Here is a 22,189-nt window from a genome sequence, read left to right as displayed (position 1 = left end):
AGGTCCTTCATCTATTTTGAGTCTATTTTCGTGTGTGGTGTAAGGAAATGGTCCAATTTCATTTTTCTGCATGTGGCTGTCCAATTTTCCCAACACCATTTATTGAAGAGGCTGTCTTTTTTCCATTGGACATTCTTTCCTGCTTTGTCGATAGAGTTGAGGGTCTATTTCTGAGCTCTCTATTCTGTTCCATTGATCTATGTGTCTGTTTTTGTGCCAGTACCATGCTGTCTTGATGATGACAGTTTTGTAATAGAGCTTGAAGTCCAGAATTGTACTTGTTGGAATTTTTATTAACTTGTGGATCTGACCTAAACTTTGGCTGTCTAATCCTTAAATGCTTTCTTTTTTTTTTTGCTAGCCGAGCTGACAGTATGCAGGAGGAAAGTAAGGCTTATGTACTGATTTTGAGAATACAGCCTCAAAGACTGTATTTTATAGAGCAAGAATCAAATACTATGTTTGTAGAGTAAGAACAAAAACTACTCTTGTTTTAAAGTATCATATTTTGGGGCGCCTGGGTTGCTCAGTGGGTTAAGCCGCTGCCTTCGGCTCAGGCCATGATCTCAGGGTCCTGGGATCGAGTCCCGCATCGGGCTCTCTGCTCAGCAGGGAGCCTGCTTCCCTCTCTCTCTCTCTCTGCCTGCCTCTCCATCTACTTGTGATTTCTCTCTATCAAATAAATAAATAAAATCTTAAAAAAAAATAAAGTATCATATTTTAAATAACTATAACATGTGGGTATCAATTTATAAGCTTTAGAATGTATATTGTCCTATGTATCATATTCTATTACTTTACTGAAAATCCAGGCATTTTGAATTCTTGACTAAGACCATTGCAAGAAAAATATCTGTTCAGTAAATAATTTTTACACATTTCTTATAAATCTGTTGTTGGAAACTAGTTGTCTTCTCTTGAGACAATTCTAAATGCAAAAGCAGGAAATGCAATCAAAACCAGGCATTGAAAATTTACAGAACTTTTCATTTGTATTTGTAATAGACTTTATATCCATGTATTATTTATGATATGAGAATAGGAGGAATCACCATGTGTTGGTATTTTTTTTTAACTAAAAATCACCATTTTACCTTATTTGTGATATGAGAATAGGAGGAATCACCATGTGTTGGTTTTTTTTTTTTTTTTTACTAAAAATCACCATTTTACCTTCCCTAGTACATGACTCTAACTCACTAGGGACAAGCCTTGAACTTTTTATTCTCTTTTCGAGTCCTGATGCTAAGAAACAAATGCAACGCAGCTTGGCACAAAATTTGACCCTTGCTGGTGGGTTGGAAAATGTCACACGCAGAGCCTGTATCCTCTGGGGCAAAGGCTCAGGTACCACATCAGGATCAGCCCCTCTGATCACCCTGTTTCTGAGAAACATCCCCTCGCTCTCCTAATTTAGACTTCAGCATATACACCTTGCGCTAGCTTATCCTGTCTATTTTTCACAAGATATGTAGGTAAAATTGTCAGGTTTTTAATGGCTGGTGTCTGCAGCTAGTCCTTTGGGTCAGTCATCTTTGTGTTGATTCTCAAGTGCATCTGTCTCAGTTGGATCTTTTAAACTAAGCTGAACTCTGGAAGGCTTGGATTGGAGGAAAGGGACTGTAATCCTGTGTTACGCAAACTGGAGAGAGAGAGTATGGTATACTCTTGGCTACTTAGTGCTTTCTGACTTTCAGAAGAAAAGGAAACTTGGCAGCATGTAATTCTAAGAAAATTGTAAGAAACAAAGTGGAACCCAGCTCTTCGTGGGGGCAGGGAAGGGGTGAAGTCTGCCTAGATGGCTTCCGAGTTGTCTGATGTCCTCACAAACCTTGCGGGTTCAGTGTTGACTGAGAATGAGCCTGTACATTCCACCGAGGGAAGAAAGAGCAAAAGCTTTTTCTTCCCTTAGCCGGTGGTTCTGTTAATTCAGGAGCTATAAAGCAGATTTTAAATTGACATCATTTTCAAACTGGAAAGTTAAGTGCCCTTCTATCTGGAATACAGACATTTCAACAGGTCCTGTTGCGCTTGATGTGAACTTTTTATTGGGGTATAAAGGATCTTAACATTTCTGGGTGTTAACTTTTAGGGAATACATAGCAGTAGCAAATACAGCAAACACTAAATAAACAAAGGGTCTCAGGCTGAAATAAATGTCTGTGGCTTTCACGACCTAAGTACATACACAGATCTGATTATGAAGAATGTTAGCTTTTACCCTAGAGAACAATCACATTTTAGCCCTGGGGTACAGCTCTCACTGCTGGTGTGAACATTTCACCAGTTAGGTACGCACAGACACAGGAATGATGCAGCATTTTAAAATACGTTCTTTTCTTCTTAAACACATGCCCACCATCTTAACAAATGCTGTTTAGTGCAAAGTTCAAACACGTCACCCAAGGTTAATTTCTACCTTGTGCAGTCAGGTGGTTTCAGAAGTGCTGCGAGGATCCGCAGGAGCAAGGAGACGCAAATCCCCATTTTGCTGTCTCTGCACTTTGGAATTCTGTTCAGACCTCTTACATTGTGTGCAGACATATGAAAAAGGAGGACGCAAAAGTGAAACCAGTGCTGGGGCTGCTGTCAGCGTGGACGTTCTTTCCACTGACCGTGTGCTTGTTTCACTTGTTTTTGTCCTCTTCACACATTCTTTTTCTCCCCTCTTCACACTGTCTACCCAGGCTCGCTCTGGGAGTTCATGCGGAGGACACCAGCCCGAGCACCAGCAGCAAACACCCCCCCCCCCCACACACACACACCCCAGGGCCACCTTCCTCACATTCCTGCTTCCTGGGCCATCTTTTGCGAGGGGGTTTGGGATTCCAGCCCTGGTGGTCCAGGCTCTCCTAGCTGTGGCTTTAGGGACTTAACCCATTGACCGCCTGTCCAATAGGCAAAGCTGTTGGAAATAACTGTGTGGTTATATTTACTGCTTCTGTGTTTCCGTGATAGGAATCGTCTTTATAGATAAGAAAATCATAGAACCACGCAGAGCTTTTGGGTCATTTAGTTCCACACCGTCATTTTATACACACACACACCTTCATCTAAGCAAATAGAAAAACATCTAGTTGCTGGCAAAAAGCTGTCAACATAATTCTTTTATTCAGGAATCAATTTATTTAATGAGCTTAAATATTTTTAAAATCCTCTTTGTTATGGGTAAAGGAAAAATACCATTTATGATATACAGTTAGTATGGTTATTTTGGTATAATATGTGTAATTGTCCCAGCTGAATATCTGGCATATTCTGACAGTATTACAAGACTTAAAAATGTAAAGTCTAAAATTCCTAAATTCCGAGAAAAAAGTGCGGCACCTGTTTTGGGTTGTGGATCTCGTACTGCGGCCTCTCAGAGGTTTAGCTGGATAAAGTTCTGTGGCTTTCCTCAGATTTATAATTTTAAATGGCCTTTTGGTAGCTGCGTTCTCTATACCCTAGTTTGTCAAGTTAGCAGGCGGATGTTTTTGCCTTCTGATAAATTACCATTATAAACATGTCTGCCTCCCTTACTTCATCTGCTACAAAAAATATTCAGGGCTCATCCGGTTGGAAGGTGAGTCACCTGAGGCTTTGTTCCCGAATTAGTAACGCGGCAGGCTCTCATTTAGCAAGTTGTGCTTCTCACCAATTAAAAGGCAAAAAGTTTCTCTTTCCCTCAGATAGAGACTTAGGCTTTCACCTGTCAGAGGAAAATGAAACCGTCACTAACCAGTGTTTATTTTGCTGGCGGGTGCATGCCTACGACAAAGTGATTTTTTTTTTTCTCCAGGTGAATTACTCCCCACGTTGGCGTGGCAATGACTAATAAAGTATTTATGAAAACGCAAGTGTGTCGTACCCACTCCCACAGTGTGTCACTGCTGCCGCCAAGTGACAGGTCTGAAAAAAATACATCAGCAAACCTTAAACAATTAGAGCATCGATTCCACTATGGAAAACCAAGGCCCCCACTCCCTCCTAGACAAAGATACTTCTCCCTATAGGAGGAGAACGCAGAGGCTCTCCTAAATCCCTCTGACCCATGTAGCCAGCCATCCCTCGGAATTCGGGTTTCTGAGACAAGAATGGCACGGTGGTGAAGAAAATAATGTCTTTCCCTGAACCAACTCCATCTCATTCTGGCGTTGCGGGGAGTTTTTAGTCCGGTTAGTTGTCCACAATCACACACAACATCCTCCTGAGCTACAGGAAGGAGCAGTCTCTGTCTTAAAAATCGAGTAGACACACCAAGAACTTGCAACTCTGGGAACCCTTGAGTGCTTGGAGACCTATGCAAAGACCATTCTCCCGAGCAACCTCGTTCTTGAACTGGGCTAAGAGCTTTCAATTGCTGTGACATTTTCAGCCAGGGAAGGGAGTAGTTGTTGCGGAGAAATGTTTTACAGGCAATTACTTTATATTATCAACAGAGCAATTCCCTGTCCAGAGAGGGGCCAAAACGATCAAGTTAAATCGTGAAAGAGAGAAAGAGCGAGCGGGAGAAGGGATTCATCTCATTAGCAGGTGCCAGTGCGGCTGGCTCTGCGGCGCACGGTGTCACTGGCCCTTTAAGACAACGGCTGCGCTCCCTCCGCCGCCGCCGCCCCCTCCCCCGGAGCTGTTGACAGGTCTAAACCTCCCGAGCAGCCCATTGTGGCCACAGTAGGAGGCACCTGCAGAAAATGTGCCAAAACCAGGCAGGGAGCAAGAGCTTTTCAATAAGCCCCGCAGCTGGAGAGGAGAAGCAACACTAAACACGCGGGCGCAGACCAGGCATGTGATGGGAAAAGGGGTCAAACCCAGACACCTCCTATCGGCTTTCTGAGCTTTCTGAGCACCGTTTGGTTCAATTTGCTGACATCTTCTAGCTGGCTTTTCTCTATTTGCTTAATATGCTGAGGTATTTAGCTTAAAAGCACTAAATACTCCATCACGAGGAGCTCTTCTCTCCCTTTCCCATTTACTGTTATTAAGGACGTTTTCCAGTATTTTCTCCCTCTTTCTGCTCCAAACTAAGATTGTTTTCTTTCAGTTCTCTCTCTCTTACTGCTACCTCGCAGGCATTCGCCGCCACATGCTGCATTGCAGGCTTGATTGGACTCTTTCTTAATTCGGGGGGGGGGGGGGGAGCAAGTCAGGCTCTCCCAGTTTGGGCTCTGGGCTGCCTTAGTAAAGCACACATTCCCGCTGCTGTCAGCACATGTCTGGAAGATGCACAGCATTTCGATGCAGTAAACCTTTGCTGGGCATCTACTGTGTCCCCACCACTGTCGTAGGGACTTCTGGAAATCCAGAGATAGACAGATGTGCCTCCCCTCCCCTACTGCTTAGGACCCAGCAGAGAGGCCAAAGCGCTGATGGCACCATGGGTTTTAGGAATTGGTCTTGCACCCATGCATTTGTCTTTGTGGTACTTACAGCCCTTTGGAGAATAAGCTGGAGTGGAGGTAGGGCGGGGGTGGGGGGGTGGGGGGGTGGGGCAGGGAGCGATCTGGCATGTGCTGGTGGTGTAGTGGCTTTGTCTAGTCTCTCTTGAGAAGCAAGAGGACAGAGTCTCACTAAGCTGAGAACCTGGCATCACACCTCAGTTTTGGCAGCTCTCAAAGGTCTGGAAATCCTTGCCTTTCCATGGGGCCTTCCGGCTCACATGATATGTTCCATCTGTTCTTTTTCCCACTGGAGGTAGTAAGGCATTACCTTGGTCTTACAGATGAAAACATCTGAGACTCAGCACAAAGCACTTTGCCCCAGGGCACAAACCAGTGGGTGATAAGTGCAAAGGCCCTGAGGAAGCTGACCTCTCTGCTGCCCACCTTTCTGCTTCCCTTCTACACTGTGCGGCCTCTTCCACCTGTCTCCCAGTGCGAACACACACGCTTTGAGAGTGGCGCAGAAGCAGACCAAGGGACATTTTCACAGTGAAACTCTTCTCCCCCTTCCTACAGATGGAGAGTGTTGGCGTGTACGGACTCTGTGGGTGTGCAGCGAAGAGCAAAGTGAAGTGTGACTCCAGGTGGGAAATACCAGCTTCAGGTAGGGAAGGAATGGAGTTGTGCAAGTACCAAACTGGCGTCGGAAGTTGTCCCACCCCCACCCCCACCCCGCAGCCCCAGCCCCCAGCAGATTTCATTCCTTTGGAGAGGGATGAGGCCCATTTCTAGCTGGTACAGTTACCCTATAGCACATGCAAGATATTTGCCAAACCACTGCAGAACATCTGGTCATTCAGAGCGCTGACGAGTGGTAAGAGGCGTGAGAGCAAGAGTATTTCAGAAGCACCCTTGAGTCGGGAATTGAAATTGTTTCCTGCCTACTCAGAGCTTGGAAAATGGGCAACAGTGGACATCTACACTCCCCAGCACAGCTGCAGAGCGGGACCTGGCTGGGCGCACTCCTGTCCCCTCCCTGCCCGGGCTCCGCTGGCTCTGGGGGCTTGCGTGTGAGAGTTCAGGCCTGTCCTGAGGCAGGAAGGGATGGTCTCGGGCTCCTCCAAGCTTGTTTATGCTTTAACATGTCTCTCCCCACAGAGGACTGGTCCTCTTCTTCCTTCTTGCCCAGTGCCTCCCTCCAATTCTGGAGGAAACAAGTGGACTATTCATGTAAAAAGAGAAAGAGTGAGCTGGGGGGCGGGGGGGGGGGTGGAGGGGGGGATGCCACCGACAAACTCCATTGAAAGCCACTGGCTGTTCATTTACATTCACACTTTTTAAAAATGTTAACTAATGATGTTAAATGGTTTGCCAAAGGTCCTGGCAGGTCAGTTGTAGAAGTGTCATTTCTGCCTAATTAGGGCTCTTGTGGCTGCCCGGGGCCTCCCAGTGCAACTGGTGACAAGCCGAGAGCTGACAGCTTCAATTGGTGCCAATAGGAAGGTTGGGCCGGTCATGTTTTCCAACTCAGCCAGGTGTTTGCTGAATGGGGGAGGGGGCCTGGGGAGATCTGAGCGCGTCCATGATCCGTCTTCTTTCACTGCTGCCTGGCAAGTCCTCTCCCTCTGCCTGTCTTGTCTTGTGTCAAGGTCAAGAATGGGCTTTGCTAAATCAGCAATTTGGGTTATCTCTGGGAGGTCATTAGCAATCCCTGGCCCAGACATTTCAAGTGGTCTCAGACCCCAGATGCTAGATTTTTTTTTTCTCCTCCCTAAAATCAGAAAGTAGGAAGAGAAAAGGAAAGTTTTAGGTTTAAAAAAAAAATAGTAGGAAGAAAACAAAACAGACCAAAAAAGACCCAGAAAACTCTGCATAGCCCTCAGAGTGTTAAGCTTCTGAAGACATTCTTAATAGGAAAACTGCTAGAAGAGAAAACAGCTAAAACATCCAGCTCGATGCTTTGAATGTTTTCCAGGGAAGACGGTAATGAAAAAGAAATCATGTAATGTGCAGCTGGATGTTGCATGCCTGTCACATAGTAGGTGTTCAACAAATAAGTTACTGCTGATTTGATTTTTCAAGGGAGAAATTTTTGCCTGGAAAACAAAGAGCAATTGATAGAGACCTGGTATATTCCACACCGGCTTTACTTGTTCCTGAAATGCTCTTTGAGTTTCTCAGTTCATCATAAAATACATGCTAAGTTGGAGTGCCACATGAGAGGTTGATATGATTATTTTATTTCAGTTTTTTGTTTTTTCCCCCACTTTTTTTTTTTTTTAACAACTTAAGCAATAACTACTTGGGAGCCCCAGGCTGCAGCAGCCGGAGCAAAGAGGCACTCCCGTGGCACTGAGAGGACCTCTGAGTGCAGAATTTGGCTTGGGCACACTGGCGGGTCCTGTGGGGGGTGACAGCACTCCCTGTTTGACCTGAGTTGGACACATCCACACTGGAACACACGCAAACACACACACACACACACACAGTGCACATGTCTGTGGTCTGCGTGATGGAACGGCAGGATTCAGGCATGAGCGTCTACGGGTCATGCTTGTTAAATCAAAGCAGGGGGAGGGGAATGCATTAGGAAAAAAAAAAAAAAAAGCCACGTTCATTTTATGAAAATCTGAAGACCAGACCCAAAGAGGTCAGTTCTGGGGAGGAGGAGGGAGACTACAGTCATAGGCGTCTGAAACCGGCAGTTCCAGCTCTCTGTCCCGCTTGCTGCCTCTGTTATCTCAGATAGGGAACAATGAAAGTTGGGTTCAGAAAGGACTGTTCCCATCTGTTGATTTTCTCAATGGCGTGGAGTGAAGATAAAAGGAGGCGGCCTCTGTAGGCTCGCCAAAGGACTATCTGGTCCTTATCAGGGCCCACGCACAGGCACAGTCAGTCCTCTCTCTGTGGCACGGAGTCCTCCGTGGCTGGAGACCACGTCACCATATTTTCTTCAGACCCAGGACAGACAGACGCTAACAGAGGGAATTCATAGAATCGCCTCATAGGCTGACCTCATGAATGCTATGTGAGCAAATGAATCTAGATACCTCCAGACAGTTCAGTTGACTGTTTCCAATTTTCCAGGGCCCTCCTTGGTCACTGAATGCCCTCCAGGGGTCCACTTTGCATTCTCGCCCATTCCTTTGGTGCTTGGCACATGTTCATTTTCTTCTCCTTCAGTCATCTTCCTGGTTTTGTCCTGGGATATGGTTTTGCTTCTAGTTCCAGTATGGACCCCCCACCATGGCTCTGCCTTCCATATCCGCCTCTATCCCCTAGACGTGACCCGCCACCCATAATGGCTGTTTGCAGACTTCGAGGGCAAACGTGTGTCTGGCTCTTAATGAATGCTAAGAAGTGGCCACTGAAGCCCCTCGTAGGGGTTAGGAAGGTGAATATTTAAAAATCATTCTGTAAGATATTAGTGGTAAAGAAAAACGTTCTTGCAGCCATGACAGCAGCATGGGAAATAAGCCAGTCATTTAGTATAACGAAACAAAGCAACAAAAAACTTCTGAAGACTTGTGAACAGAGGAAAGAGCATACACGTGACAGGGAGTCTTCTGTTTGGTGGCGTTAATATATCCTGGTGGTGCTCATGAAAAGTGGTCCTCACAATGGCAAAATCACGTTCAGTTGGATATTACCTAACCTTTCTGAAAGCAAATCTGATTTCAACATTCCATTGTTTGAGGCTTTCTGATGGCCCTTTCAGATCTGATTCTGGCTTCTCTTTGACCTTGAACCCTTACTCTGTTGTGCTGATCTGCTGGCAGTTCTCAGGACCTGCCAGGATGTTTCATGCCTCAGGGCCTTTGAACAAACTCTTTTTTTAATCCTCGGAATGCCTTCTCTCCCTATTGTTCTCCCAACAAACACCTATTTCTTATACCATCTCCTCCCTAAAGCTTCTCCTGACACCCCTTTCTTTCTTATGCGCCCCTCTGCAGAACCTCACAGTCTTTCCGAAGAAGAATAATAGTTGTGATAATAAAAGCTTCATTTTACTGAATGCCTTGTGTGTGCCTGTGTCTGTGCTTTTGCTAGTTATACCATTCATTCCTCACTGCCCTGTGAAGAAGGCGCTGTCGTAGATGCTCATATCACTAATGAGAGCCTGTGGCTCAAGTTGTGTGTTGACGGTCACACAGGTTGAACATGGTGGAGCGGGACCTGAGCCCAGCCAGCATGATTCAAGCACATGTAATAACCACCTTTGATCTAGAACCACCGAGTCACGTGGACTCCCATTATAAGTGGCTGCCGTGCCGGTGTTTGGGTTTTAGTGTGTCTCCTCTCTAGCTGGTGAGCTCGTGGGTGTTGGTGACACTCTTTGCTAAGTCTGTGTCTGGTGCCGAGTAGGGTCAGCACATGGCAGAGACTCTAAATGTGGGTCGAATTTAACAAAATTGAATAGAATTGAATTTACTACATATTTATGCGTATGTGTGTGTATGTATATATTCTCTCTCCTGCCTCTCTTATTCTCTGTGTGTTTTTTATATATTCATATATATGCACACTATACATACATATATAGCTAGGTACACAAGATACATATATGTATATGTCGGTATATATATACATAAACAAACAGACATATATGTATATAAAGAGATTACAAGGCAGGGAGCGAGAGAATCAGTCTCAGCTGGGAGGAATACACATGCATTCTTGTCTGTTTGACTTTGGTTGGTGAGTTTGTAGTCTCTGTTAACCTCGTTGCCTTGTAGCATGGGGGAGACAGCATGTACCTTGGCCCGGAGGCTCCTAAAACCAGACCTTGAAGCTCTCCAAGTTCTGCTCTGAGTGTCCTATTATGGTTAAGCCTATTGGTTATCAGAGGAAGCGGATGTCTGGGTAGAAGGGGATTTTTGAGGGTTTTTTTGTTTTGTTTTGTTTTTTGGTGGGTTTTTTGTTGTTGTTTTTTTGGGCGGTAGGGGTGGGGGGGTTGGCTATGCATTATCTCAGGTATAGAGCTGAGTCCTACTTTGTCTAAACAGTTTTCTTCATCATTCGGTCTTCTTGAGCCTGAGCTTGTTAGTGATGGTGAGCCTGGGTCTCGTTCCGTCCTGTAAGGTTCTGTGCATTATGAAAAGGGCAAGACTAAGACCCAGCGTAGAGAGTAGCCTTAGCACAAAACTGAAAAGTTCTCTTAGAGCTAAGAGGCACCCATCTGATCTGGAACATTGGGTGAGGATTCAGTCATAGCCAGTTCAAGGACAAGAAACTCCCTCCCGGATCCTGTGCTCATATGTCGCTTGCTTGCAGGGGGAGACAGTTTGTGTGGCATTTGTAGACAGGTGCCCATTTGTCACACTTATTTTTATCCTATGAGCATGAAATCCCAGTTTTAAAATCAGATTCCAGAACTCAACAAGCTTTCAGGTTCTTACTGATTTTCTAAAGTAGTTCAGTGGCCCTTGGTGAGCCCGCCCTGCTGTCCTGTTGACTCCCTTCCTGCCACTGACCAGCCATACCCTTTGCTTCTCTCTCTGCTCCTTCGCTCCCTCCCGGGAACCCTTCCCCTTGGCCTTGCCAGACCCTGTCCATCCTTTGAGAACCTGGTCGGTTGATGGGGATCTGACCCTTTCCAGCTTTGCTACGCCATTGAAAGTCTTGTTACTCACTCCAGGCTTCTCTCTTGATGTGCAAAATGCTTTCAGGGTGTAGAGCCTTGGAGGAAAGCGGGGTGAAAGTTAAGACAGTCTCTCGTGCATTTTCACCCATGGAGTCCTGATGGCCAGCTGACTCAACCGGCACTTCGGCAAGAAGAGCATGTCTGAAGTTTAAAAAAAATTTTTTTGAGTATTTGCCAACTTTTAGTGTTTTTCTATTTTAAAATAGGGCTCTGTAGTTATAAGTATAAGTAATATTTCTGAACTATGCCTCTGAGTGTCCTTGGTGTATCATTACATTCCTTTGGGTGGGCAGGCCGGCTTGGATGCGGGATCCCTGTAGTTGCCCAGGCCCTGTGCTTGTTTTAATGCTCTGATGTTGCCATCGTGAAACTCGTAATAGCTTGAATGAGGGCTCCTGCATGTTCATTGTGTCCTGGGTCCTGTAAGGTATGCAGATGGCCCTGCCTTTGGGGTTTTGTGACTCTTCTGACTGGGAAGTGTGAAGAGACAACGTTAAAACCTTAATGTGACTTCGGTACCACCGACTGGGAGGCTGCATGAGAGTCTGGGGGCTCTTTAAGGGAGGAGTTCTAGGCCGAAGACAGGAGGGTCTAGAAGGGTAGAAGCCCCTGAATGCCGAACTTGCCAGGGATCAGCTGTGCCCAGCAATGTTCTTAACATCCGTCTACAAAAAGCAGGGAGAGAACAGTCTGTGGTTCTGTAGTTGATGTTCAGAAAGCTTCCTGAGAGAGCCTTGCTTTTCACCTCAAACTCCCAAGTCATTTGGCCAAGAATTTTTGCTTGTTTGAAGTCTTCAGAAAAAAATCCCCAATGAAACATACCAACGCCGGAAGTGGGCTTCCCATTTTCAAAATGTGCGTGTATACGTTCCATTGTCGCTCTTCTTGGGACCTCCTCTTGTTTTACTGCCTTATTTGGAGAGGGACCTGGAGACGCACATATGATGACATGTGGGGTGGTGTATTTGAGAAACAGGTCTGAAGGGAAAATAGGGCCAAGTCAGGAGGTGAGTCCGTGGATGCGAGCTGTGAGGTCTTGTGGTGTTTTTAAAATAGGGACCATCTCTGTGTCTGTCGGCCTCCACAGTGATGGGACAGAAGTGCGTGGGCAGCTGTGGGGAGGCGGGTCCCAACCGGGGTTGCACTGCTCCCCATGCCCGGTATTTAGCCATGTCTGGGGAAGGTCGGTTGGGCTTTCTAGAACTCTGTCTGCGTGAGGGAAGAAGCCCTCTCCCAGGAGGTCTCAAGACACAGTCCCTAGCAAAGCTTCATTTGGAGGAGAAGGTGACTCCGAAGGCTTCCTAATGTCTCACAGTCTATCCCCCGTGACTGCCCCATCCCCCAGTAGCTCCAGTGACCCAGCAGCAGTGGCAGCAGAGCGGTGAGCCCGGCGCTGGCAGTGTTGGTGGCACTTGCACGGTGGCGGTGGCACCAGCACTAGCACTGGCGGTGGTGGTGGCACCACCACGGGCGGCGTCTATACCAGCGGGACGTGGCACCGCAGCTTTGAAGCAGACGATTGGATACGGCAGCGTCACAGTGGCTGTGTGGGCGCATCAGGTTCCATGCAGATTGGGGGGCAGGTGGCTGGAAGTATCCCAGCGTGGGCTCTGCCTGCAGGGATTGGGCAGGTGACTGAAGCCTGGACCGCGGAGACCATAGAGAGAGAGAGAGGTACTGGAGGCTCTGTGGGAGGATGAGCCCAGCTGGTGGAAGATGGACCCCATTTTTTGCCTTAAGATAGAGTATCCTAAGGAGAGATGAGGGCTACAAGATTTAGAGCATTTGTAAGATAAGAACCAACCTGCTGATTAGGAGAAGCTTGCTTCTTCCTTGTGTGGGCAGTTGAGCACACATTCATCCGCTTCTGTGTTCTTTCAATGATTGGTTCAGCAAACATCATGGGACCTTCCTTAGAGTCTGAGGTCAGATTATTGGCTTCTGAATCTGTCTCTGCCATTGGTCTCTGCCGCTGGTAGACTGTACCATTGCCAGTCTACAACCATGACAACATTAGGTCGTGAAAGTTGGGTGATTTCTCTAAATTCCAGTTTCTGTGTCTCTAATATGACTTGTGAATAATAGTAAGTGTCCGCCTCATCGGGTTAGCTAATGCATCTGCTTAATCCATTCATCAGTTGGGCTATTCCTTACTTTGGCTAGTATAGGTAATACTAGTGCTCATACTAATGCAGTAAACATTGGGGTGCGTGTGCCCCTTAGAATTAGTATTTTCGTATCTTTGGGTCAATAACTAGTAATGCAGTTTCTGGATCGTAGGGTATTTTCTGTCCTTTTGATTAGTCACCCTCATGGGTGTGAAGTGATACGTCATTGCATTTTGATTTGCTTTTCACCGATGCCTGCAGATGCTGGCCTATTGGCCATTTCTGTATCTTCTTTGGAGAAATGTCTATTCAGATCCTTTGCCCATTTTTTGGAAGTATTTTATGTATTTATTTGAGAGAGAGAGAGCATGAGAGGGGAGAAAGTCAGAGGGAGAAGCAGACTCTCCATGGAGCAGGGAGCCCAATGTGGGACTTGATTCTGGGACTCCAGGATCATGAGCTGAGCCGAAGGCAGCTGCCCAACCAACTGAGCCACCTAGGTGCCCCCTTTACCCATTTTTAAATTGAGTTGTATCTTTTTATTGTTTGCTTATAAGAGTTCTTTATATATTCTAGGTTACTCTAGATGCACAGACTCCCTCATCAGAAATATGATGTTCAAATATTTTTCTTTCTCTCATTCTATATATTGTCTTTTCGCTTCTTTGGTAGTGTCCCTTGATGCACAGAAGTTTTAAATTTTGATTAAACTTTAAATTTTGATTAAGCCACATTTATCTTTTTTTTTTCCTTCTTTTTGCTTGTTCTTTTGGTGTTGAATCTAAGAAACCATTTCCTGGTCCAGGGTCACAGAAATTTAGGTCTATTTTTTCTCTGAGTTTTAGCTCTTACATTTTGGTCTTTCTTTCGTCTGTTTTGAATCCAGTCTTGAATATGGTGTGATAAAGAGGTCAGCTCATGGTTTTGTATGATATCTCATTGTCCTGGCACTGCTTATTAAATTTACTGTTTCTTTCTCCCACTCAGTCGTCTTAGCATCCTTGTCAAAATTCAACTGATTACCAATGTGAGGCTGTATTTCTGAACTTTCAAGTGTGTTGCACTGATCTGTCTGTCCTCATCCAGTACCCTACTGTCTTAATTATTGAAGCTCTGTAGTAAATTGTGAAATTACAGATTATGAATCTTCCAACCTTGTTTTTCTTTGTCAGGGTTGTTTTGGCTATTCTGGATTCCTTACATTTCCATGTGAATTTAGGATCAGCTTGTCAATGTCTATAAAGAAGCCAGCTGGGGTTTTTATAGATTGTACTCAAACTGTAGATCAGTTTGGGGGGTTTTGCCATCCCAACAATAGTTAAGTCTTCCTATTCGTGTACATAGGATGTCTTCCCATTTCCTTCAGTCTTCTTTAATTTCTTTCCACAGTGTTTTTGTTCTCCGAATATAAGTTTTATCCTTCATCTGTTAAGTTTATTCCTAAATGTTTATGGTGTTATAGGTATAATTATCTTCTTAATTTCATTTTTGGATTGTTCATTTCAAATCACTTTTAAAATGTTGTCCTTAAAACCACTGGACTGTGCAAAGTGGGGTGCACCTCACACTTGTGGATACGATTCCATGAATATAACCCAAGATACAGTTGTGGTTTTGTGTGAGGGGCTGTTGTGGGGTGGGGTGTTTTGCATAACATCAGAATTTTGACTCAGGTCAACAGAATTCCATCATACTTTTTCAAGTCTTCTGCTGCTCTATCATCTTTCCCTCACTCTATACCTGGATGGGTAGCACTGAGAAGCTACCTCAACCCATTGTCAGTAGGCTATGAGATTGATTTGGATACCGATTCTGACCCTGGTCATGATATCTTTGTCCTTCAGCCTGTTCCCAAATGTAGTGAACACATCCTCTTTGAAGTTTTCATTCAAGCCAGTGATAAAAATGTTCAGCAGGACTTTGCCAAGGATAGAGGCTTGAGGTCCTGAGTTCAGAACCTCTCTCTGAGATTGTTGAATTTCAGCCCACAAATAACAGCATCTAATCAGTCCCCAAGTCACCCAGTGGTCCTTGTATCCAATTCAGTATTCCCTGCGTCCATTCCATATGGTAACCCCATTGAACTTATCAAATGCTCTGCTGAATTCCTAAATCATTGATCTACTTCATCTCTACCAGTCTGGTAATCCTGTCAAAGAAAGAAACAAGATTTATCTGACAGAGTTGTTTCTCTGTGTACCTGCAGTGGGTCCTGGTGATTCCTGCTTTCTTTATGCTTATAAACCATAAATCTCCTTTAACAAGTCATTCCTGAATCTGCTACACCAGACTCACTAGCCAGTTATCCTCTTATGATAAGAGAATTAACCTAAGGTGAAGAAACAGGATTACATGGGTTAAAGTCTTACATAAGGCTGGTGAGTGCAGAGGGAAGTCTAGAACCCAGGCTTACGATGACCCGTCCTTTGCCCCCTTCACTCACGTGGAGAAGGTGCCTATGCGGACAATGACAGGAGCAAGTGTGAATGTGGGAAGCTACTCAGAAGCTCCATGTCCTCACGTGAACTCAGAACTTCAACTTCCTGTGTCCGAAGTGAAATACTGTTAACCACGTGACATGGTTGCCTCAACAATGACTGGAGGGTGAGAAGAGCATGAAAAGAGGTCTTTGGAGCTGCATCTGTGGTATCATATTATCTCATTTAATTCAGGCTCCTCTTGTCCTGAATTATCTGGACTTCATTAGTTCAACAAGCATCTCTCCACTCACCTTGTTTTAGGCCCCACAGTAGACTGAGGATCCCAAGATAGGAGAGGCACAACGAAGGTTTACGGGTGTGTCCAGCATGGGAAGGCCCATGGTGGGTCCTGTGGTAGACAGACTTGCTGTCCCATCCCCTGGGGCCCTGGGCTTCCTCCCTTGCAGTCGAGATGGCCAGTGACTCAAGTGAATCAATATGGAACCACAAACCAGCCAACAGTTGTTTATTTATCATGTATTCTGTGACAAGTGCTACTCTGGACATTAGGATACGGCTGTGAATAAAACATAAAAATCCGTGTCCTTTTGGAGCTTACACAAAGAGTGTGTTTGTGTGTACTTGTGGGTATACACAAATCTTAACAACTGTGTCAGATGATCTAGAGAAGGACTAAAGCTGAATGGGGAAGGGTGCGGTGGACATGAGGTTAGCATTTAAAGTAAGAAGTCCAGGAAGGCCTCACTGAGAAGGTGACATTTGACCCGGAAGAGGGTGTGTGAAGAAGTCATGTGGGTGTCTGAGGGAGGAGCATTCCCGGCAGAGGAACAGCTAAGGCAGAAGTCCTGAGGTAAGAGTCGCCTGTGCGTTAGAGATCCAGCGAGGAGGCCACACAGCTGGGGCGTGAGGCCAGGTGGAGCCTTGGAGGTTGGCCACCTTCTCCTCTAAGAAGCCAGGGGCTTGAGTGAAGGAGTGGCGTGACCCGGCTTGCGTGTTTGAAGGATCGCAGAGGTCATGCTCTGAGTACACTCTGGTGGGGCCTGGGGTGGGCAGAGGAGAGGCAAGGAGGCCTGTTGGGGAACTATTCGTTGCAAGATAACAGAGACAGTGCCTGTTTTCAGCTCAGGGCAAAAGGAGCGGCAGTGGGGAAGCCCAGACAGAGGCTGGAGGGGAGGCCCCAGGATTTCTGGGGCCTGGATGTGGGACGAGGCAGAGGGAAGACAAGGACAACGCCGGCACATTTGGTCTGAGCGCATGGCAGGATGGAGTCGTGGGGACTGAGGTGCAGACAGCTGGTGAGGACAGGCTCTGGGAGGAGAGGGCGCAGGCTTGGGGCCTGTTGACTGGAATTACCCGTGAGACATGCAGGGGGAGGTGGGTGAGCTCGGGCTGGAAATGTCAGGGTGGGAGTCATCACCACGAGAGTCCCGCAAGGAGAGAGTGTGGGTGGGAGAGAGAGGTCTGTGGACTCGAGCCTGGGCCGCTCCCATATTTAAAGCTCGCAGGGAGGAGAAACAGCCGGGGAAGGAGTCTGGGGGAGCTGCTCCGTCAGTGGCGGAGGGAAAGCAGATGTCCTGAAAGTCAAATGAAGAAGGCATTTCTGGGCAAAGGGGGAGGTCTCTCCTGTCGAGTGGTGCAGATGGGTCACGTCCGATGAGGACTGAGGGCTCACATGTATTTCCAATCTTTGTGGCCACATCAGCGGCAGAAACAACAGGCAGACGCCACTCCTGGGTCCTCGCGTAGGCTGGGTGCGAACTGCGTCCCTCCAGGAGATCACGGTGACGGACCCCTGCACAGATCCCCAACTCCACCTCCCACCTCTGTCATGGTCCCTAAAATGGCAAAAAGGAGTCTCTTCCTCTTTGATATTCCTGTGCCAGCCAGTGTCCTGCTGACCAAGATGTTTGTCAAAATGCATAAAATGTATTATTTTTCCTTGGTTTTTCTTTATTTTGCTGATTTAGGCACATTTGTCTAGTTCTAATGCAGCCGATCCATTACACCCTATCTCAACCAGTAAAAACATTATTTCTAAATACATAGGATCACATACAGCTCTCCTCGTAAGGTACACTTCCAATACACGTATTATTTAATATAATGATGTCCCCCTGTTGTCACCGTTCTCTGGACAGCCCCTACCCATCCCAGTAACGTGTAATGGGGATCACTTTTATCCTGTTTGTTGGGGTAAAGAGTGGGTGGATCCAGGAAACCTAAGAAGTGGAATCGTACAGATAAGAGGGGGGTGGGGGGCTGCACGGTGGTTTATGGGCGTTCAGGGCAGAAAGGATGGCAAAAGCAGAATTTGGGAGCTGGGCAAATGTGAGTTTGGAACCAGTAAATGACCACTGTGAGTGAAATGTAGACTCCCAGGACACAGGACCTGGGCTGCCCCATGTGGGGCTCCTGTGGGGAAGAGAAAAAGTCGGGGGCCCCCAAATCAGGGGGACCCTTTCTGTAGGTCTTTCCCAGAGAGAATGGAGCCAAAGGACCCAGTCAGCTGTGAGCCCGGGTGAGACCCAGAGACAGGAAGCAAGGGCCAGCGGGCATTGAGGGCTGGTGTAGGGTTAACAGACCTGGCAACGTGCACCCTGGGGTTGGGGGGCTACCGGCAGGTGCGACTGCCGCTCCAGGGGGCTCACTGGGGGGCGACGGAGGGAATGTCTGCCCACCACGAGGCATTTGTTAGTTTCCTTTGTTGTAAATTTCTATCCCATCAAGACTTCACACTCACTGACTGTATGGACCCATGACTTGTGGATCACGTGCTGCCATGTCCCTCGTCCTAGCGCTTCTCATCCCTGCCGGGTGCATTTTCCATCGGGCACATCCGGCCATCTGTCCGTGTTGTGGGGACATGCTGGGACATTGGTTTGGTGGGGGCAGAGCGTGGAGATGCATCTGAGGTCTCCTTCCCAGTGCTGCTGCGGATACACTGGGTGTCGAGCAGCCCAGCGGAATGGAGGAAACGCGTGGGTGACTTAGGGTGGGGCTCGCTGGGCTGAGGCAGAACCTTTGAGGGTCCAAGAGGGGCAGGAAGGCTCTGGTGGATTCTCCAGGGGATGGAGCTCTTACGCCGGGGCAAGGAGTTCAGACCTTATTCTGTGGCTTAGGGAGAACCACCCAAGCTCTCAGGGAGAGGGCCAGTGTGATCGGGTTTGTTCCTACTTGGAGAAACCCATTGGGAGCATGTGGCAGGGGCAAGTCGGGGGTGGGGTGGGGTGGGGGCAGTGGACATGGAGACCATATGGGGCTGACTAGCACCCCAGGTGGGTGGCCATGAGGGCCTGGCCCTCAGGGTCACTGCAGAGGACGAGGGAGCTGGAGTTGAGGGTCATTGTGGAGGTCGGGTCAGCAGGCAGGGGTGCCTGATTGGTTGCTGTGTGATATCCGGGAGGGTTTGCCAGGTGTCTGACCCAGGCCACCGAATCCATGCTGTGGCTTTCAGCTCCTGCTCAGAGATCAGTGAGATGGTCTCACACCCTCTTCATATTCTGCACATTATCTTGAATGACCCACATTTTTGAGGCAAAAGTATTTGAAGCAGGGAGGGACATAGGGAAAGTGAGCCTGAAATATTTAAACAATGACCTCGAGTCTCCCCTTCTCTTGTTTCTGTCGGCAGCCTGGCAGACCGCAAGGAGGGCGGAGCACAGGGAGACCTTAAACAGAGTCATTATGTATAGATAGAGGGTGCTGTGGCCTGCCCTGGATTTCCTGTGCCAGAGCCATGGAAGCAGTGAATAGAAGAGCAGCCTGTCCCTGAACTTGACTGCATGGGGAGCAGCTCAGCTAAGATCCCCGAAGACGGCACTAAGCCTCACCTTCTCTCCTATTGTCCCTGGAACTCCATTGTTTTAAGCAAGCTGGCTTTGTCATCAGAGTTCATTCACTACTGACAAAGCCTCTGTTAGAAAAAATTAGATCTTAGAACCTTCTAGAGAGCCGGAGAAAATCACAAGCCGTCAATAGTGGGGGTGCCAATTCCTGATCCCCAGACAAAAATGGCAGGTAGGGTTTCTCCATTTGTTAATTGTTAAAAAAAAAAAAAAATCTGGATGGGGCATGGGGGAAGGAACAGCCTGAATAATTATTTCATCCTGCCAGACCCCAGAATACAGTTTAAAGTTAACAATCCAGGTGATTCTGGCAAACTGTAGATCTCATCGTCCGCATTCAACAGTACGGTTGATGGCAGGGAGGAGACACGTGAAACGTCCCTCTCATCACCGGAGTGGCTGAAATAATATCTCGGTTCTGTTTCCTTCCGGAGACTGAGTTTTTTTTTTCCCTCGAATTATTTTCCCAAAATAATTTGGGAATTATTTTAAAACAGCCCAAGGATTGCTTTCCCGTTAGGATAATAAACTCAGTCACAGTAAAACAGCCGAGCAAGTGGGTGGTCGGAAGCATTTTATAACTTCCGGCATTAAGAAGAAATATTTTAAGTCCAAAACACTGTGGAGGATTTGAGGCGGCCTTAAACTTGGGCTTTCTCAATAGAAAGACTTCTGTCACCCAGAAGAGAAGGAAAACCTCCATTTAAAAAACATGACTCCAGCGAGCAGTAGGTTTTCCTGGAGCCCACAGCCCCACAGGCTGGCTGAGTTCAAGTTCATCGGTTGCCGGGCTCGCAGCCATTTCCAAAGCCTGAAAGGACCTGAAGCTGCTAAAAAAAAAAAAAAAAAAAAAAATCGGATCATGTTGGCTAACTGAACATAATAAAAAAAAAAAAGAAATAGTGTAGGAATCCAAGTACTCAGGTTCAAAAGCAGACGGCCTACGCTGCTGCCCTCCAGTTCTGGCTGTCTCCGCACCTCCATCGTGCCTCCAGGGAGCGGGTTCAGCTGTGACCTCGGCTTCGGTGCTGCTGTCCATGGGAGAGATGGTCTGCCACCAGCCTCCTCCTTGTACACAGAAGCGGAAGCTGCTCCCTTCTAGATGCATCCATTTTCCTGACAGTGTGGACGTCATGTTCTCTTACTAAGGCTGGGGCCAAATGCACAGCGTGCTTATGTCATAGCGCAAGACCTAAGGCAAAGGGCCGCTTTTCCCATCACTATCGCCACCAGCCTGCTCTGCTCCCTCTCCCACCAGACTCTGCTTTTATTCCAGAAGGCAAATGTCGGATTGGGAGGGAATAGGCCCACTGCGCTCTGGCCGGGATGGATGGAAGCACGTAGGGAGGCACAGCGGACGGAGGACAGGCCCCTCGAGGAGCTCCGGGCGCGGCCAGCCCTCTCAGAACGCTTACGGAATCTGTTCTTGGGATGCCTCTCACATATCACTCCTGTGCCTAATGTACGTAGGAAGAAGGGCCCAGAGGTCATGTTTCAGAGCCAGACCTGCATGGGGGCGACTTGATCCCAGAGTGGCCACAGCGCCTCGTAATGGATGTGAAGATGCACAGTCTGGATGGGGAGGTGAGGGCGGCAGGCTGACCCCTTGTTTCAATACCTGAAGGACAGGGCAATCAGAATTGGACTCCGCATAATGAAAGGCCCCTTAGAACTTTCCAGAGCTGGACAAGCTACCTTGCTTCAGGTATGAGGAAGGGCAAGAGCTTCCTGGGCCTGGAGGATTCGCAGAGGCTGGGTGAGGTGATTCCGGTCTGAGGCCCCTCTGGCAGGTGGAACAGGAGTGCAGGCAGCAGAAGGAGCCCTGAGGGCCTGAGGTGACCTGAGGGCTAGGAGCCCTGGCCTGAGGCTTAGGGGAATTGAGTGTGGGCGCTCTGAGGCCCACATAGCCTCAGCCTCCGTCTCTGACTTCTCTCTCTCTCTCTTCACTCTTCTGTCTGCCTCTCATTCTCTCTCTCTGCTTCAGCCACTCTCCTCACTCACCAAACTGTAGCCATACCAGTGTTTCTGTTTCTAGAAGAGGCCAAGTGCTTTCTGGCTCCAAAGCTTTTGCATAAGCTGCCTCTGCCTTCTGTTGTTCACATGACCAACTCCTGTTCATCCTTAAGATCCAACTCAAATGCCACCTCCTCCAGGAAGTTTTCCCTGACTATCTCCTCCCAGGCAGCTCTTTCCCAGTTGATTTCAGTCCTATTTTCATGTTTGTTTCCCTCTCAGCACTAACTTCAGTCTGTGATTATCCTCTTTGTTTTTTTCTGTGCAGAGAGTAAGTTCCACGGAGGCAAGGCCACATATGTCTCTTCCATTAATATGTCCCGAATCCCTTAGCACAGTATTGAGTATTATATGTCCCGAATTAATTAATATATGTCCCATTAATATGTCCCGAATCCCTTAGCACAGTATTGAGTATTTGTGGAATGAATGAGTGAATGACCTTGACCAAATTACCGTAACAGGTCTCACTTTTCTAATGTATTAGATGGGGTGGAACTGTACAGGAAATTTAATCAGTACAGTGGTTCTCAAACTTGAACATGCGTCAGAATCATCTAGAAAGCTTATAAAAACAGACTGCTGGCCTCACCCCCAGAGCCTCCAGAGGTCTGGCGTGGGGCCAGAAATTTTGCATCTCTAATGACTTCCCAGGTCATGTTGATGTTGTTGGCCACGGAGCCACTCTTTGGGAACTATTGGATTTGACTATCTGCAGGTCCCAACACACTCATTTTCAATTTCCCCAAATTGAGTAAATGAATATGAAAGTGCTATG

At 47.2% G+C, this 22,189-nt stretch overlaps 1 protein-coding gene across 2 annotated transcripts in view; it reads left to right on the top strand.

The window, feature by feature from the left end:
* HSPA12A (heat shock protein family A (Hsp70) member 12A) overlaps nucleotides 1-22,189 on the top strand; it is a 155,504-nt gene that overhangs the window by 9,728 nt on the left and 123,587 nt on the right. For both annotated transcript variants that reach the window (XM_082719027.1, XM_082719026.1), the window contains exon 2: nucleotides 5,937-6,024. In XM_082719027.1, the coding sequence (XP_082575153.1) occupies nucleotides 5,937-6,024 (88 nt within the window). The remainder of the gene's footprint in view (nucleotides 1-5,936; nucleotides 6,025-22,189) is intronic.

Source organism: Mustela nivalis, assembly GCF_964662115.1.
Source record: "Mustela nivalis genome assembly, chromosome: 2".
In the NCBI taxonomy this organism is placed as follows: domain Eukaryota; kingdom Metazoa; phylum Chordata; class Mammalia; order Carnivora; family Mustelidae; genus Mustela; species Mustela nivalis.
This window is presented reverse-complemented; position numbering and strand designations above follow the sequence as displayed.